Source organism: Amaranthus tricolor, chromosome 7, assembly GCF_026212465.1.
Source record: "Amaranthus tricolor cultivar Red isolate AtriRed21 chromosome 7, ASM2621246v1, whole genome shotgun sequence".
Lineage (NCBI taxonomy): Eukaryota > Viridiplantae > Streptophyta > Magnoliopsida > Caryophyllales > Amaranthaceae > Amaranthus > Amaranthus tricolor.
The window spans coordinates 18,742,618-18,745,117 of record NC_080053.1 but is presented as its reverse complement, the minus strand read 5'-3'; the positions used below and the strand labels follow the sequence as shown (position 1 = coordinate 18,745,117).

Sequence of the window (2,500 nt, the reverse complement as noted above, 5' to 3'; positions counted from 1 at the left end):
ATATAGCTTTGTATTACAGAGATATTTGGTAAAACTTAATCATTAATTTATGTTGTTTAATAGAGGAAAATGTTAGTTAAATAGCCAAATCATTAGTAGCTTACTTTTAGGTTTTAATATAAAAGTTAATCACATAATAGTACTTTCTTATGTATTTGATCAACCAAAAAACCATCACAAAACTAATAAAAAAAATAAAATTAACCAAAATTTCATTTGCAAAACACCCCCATTTCATTGTGAAGACTAGATGGTGTGCTTGAACTCATAGTGTAAAAACTAGTTTGGTTACAATAATTAGGGTTTATCGGTTTTATTTATCTGAACATTGATTACCTTTCGGTTTAGATATCCATCTGCACTAATTTTCATTCAGGTCGGTTGAATATTATGTCGTTCAGATAAATCAATTTGGATTATTTTTTGTGTTAGTTCTAAGGCTACAAACAATCAGATTGAGGATTGAAATATTGATGGGTTCCATTTTGCATAGCTCTATATAACACAAAAAAAATAACCTTCTTAAGTCAAAAGATGAAAATATATACCAGAGGCTTACTTCGACAATGAGCTCGCCCTTCTTGACAGCCGGGTGTTCATTGGCTTAAACACTTTCCTTGTATTCTATTGTTGAAGCATCCGTCGAGTCAGTGTACAACTTCATTACAGGCTCAGTAATCTCCATCCATGTTAAGTCAGAACTTTGACCACTCGTTTCCCATTCCTTACTCTCGGGCCATCTAAAACACGCGGATGAAAACAATATCTTAATATGAATTGGTTAACAAATTAAGCGACTAAATCCCTGCATTCCTTTCCTCTGGATTCCTTTCCTTATTCGCCTTAACAAAGTTTAATAGTGAGTTAATTTAGATCATAATTAATAAACATGGAGAAAAGGTATCGATTTTCTTGGATGTGTTAACTTTAATACTATTAAAATCGTCTCCATTTTCAAAGAGCAATGTCCGCAAATAAAGGAGGTTTCGAATACCCGTGTGCATTAATATGTAGCTAATTCAGGATACCAGAATAGTATGATCGATATAAAAGAGAATTTCTAATGAAATTGGATATATGTATTTCCAAGTACTAATCTACTACTTATCAAAAGAATCTAGTATTTTTTTTTATTTTTTTGCCTCATTAGTTAAAAGTATAAATATATGCTACAATTGACAAAGTAATTTATTCTCATACTTCTAAAAAACAATAATAGTATAAATATATCCTCATTCAAATTAAAAATCTTACGGTTTGTTTGGTTGTCATTACTAATAAATTAATGATGGCAATAAGAATAATTCATAAGATAGATTTTCATAAAATGTACCATATTATTCCCTTGGTTTAGAAGTTGATCATGAAAAAAAAAATTTGTTCACAATTTATCAATACCAACTAACTAATACAACAATTCCAAAAGAATACTGCAATAAAATAAATTTGACGAAAAAATAAGACGATTAACGTATCACAAGCATAACCATTAACTTGTCAAGAGGTTTAATTTACAGACAAAAATTACACTAAATTTTAATTACCAACAATTAAACAGGCTTTATAAAGGATATCGTTAGAAGAAGCACTTCATATGAATCACGGGTATAAAAAACCCATAAGGAAAAGGCCATAAAAAGAGAAAAATTTTAGTTCCAAGTTCAGGCCATTTATCTTGTGAATAAGCTACCATCAGGCTTGAATTAAGAGTATGATAAGCACTTATAAATACACTAAAATACAATATTGGATCATACTATGATAAGTCCTTAATTATAGAGGTCTTCATTTGAATATTAGAAAATCAGTGTATGTACTTGTGAATATTTTAAATCTTGCTCCATTTAATTGACCATTTTACATTCTCTAATGTACCGCTCGTTTTCAAATATTAATATTTTTAATTATATTTATCAATTATTTATGGAAAGTACATAATACTTCATATTTTAGATCGAGATAATTTAAACAAGCAAGATCCTACATTACTATATGTTTTAACTTATAGACTAACGACAATATAAAAGTCAAATTTTACTGCTGAATAGTGCAAGATGGTCAATTGGAGCAAAATTTAAAGAACGGATGAAGCATATATATATATTTTGTTGGCGTATTCCTTAAAATGATTAAAAATTATTAGCAAAATGCTTGGGTGTTGGCGTCTTGTTACTAGGAATAATATGTATAAGACATTCTTTACTCCCAAATCTTACCTTCCACTTACATTCGATTCCTATGTAATACTTCTATTTGTACTTCAAAAAAGTGATAATGGCGACGGATCATTTAAAAAATTAATTCATATCATATCAAATCATCTTGCTTCCATAGCTTTCATATCAAATTCTGAAGAGTAAATAAGAGTTGTACAACCGTATAGAAAAGGATACAAAAATTTCTACCCCATTCTTAGCCGCCCATTCTTGCCAACAGTTGCTCTTTGGTTTTCTCTTCAAATGATGCTGAAATAAGTTTGGATTTATTTTTTATGATTTTT

General features: G+C 29.1%; 1 protein-coding gene across 1 annotated transcript in view; it reads left to right on the top strand.

The window, feature by feature from the left end:
* The window catches only part of LOC130818587 (protein HEADING DATE 3A-like), a 9,308-nt gene that overhangs the window by 3,085 nt on the left and 3,723 nt on the right, over nt 1–2,500 (top strand). The window contains exons 2-3 of the mRNA XM_057684751.1: nt 20–28; nt 589–674. Of these exons, the coding sequence (XP_057540734.1) occupies nt 20–28; nt 589–674 (95 nt within the window). The remainder of the gene's footprint in view (nt 1–19; nt 29–588; nt 675–2,500) is intronic.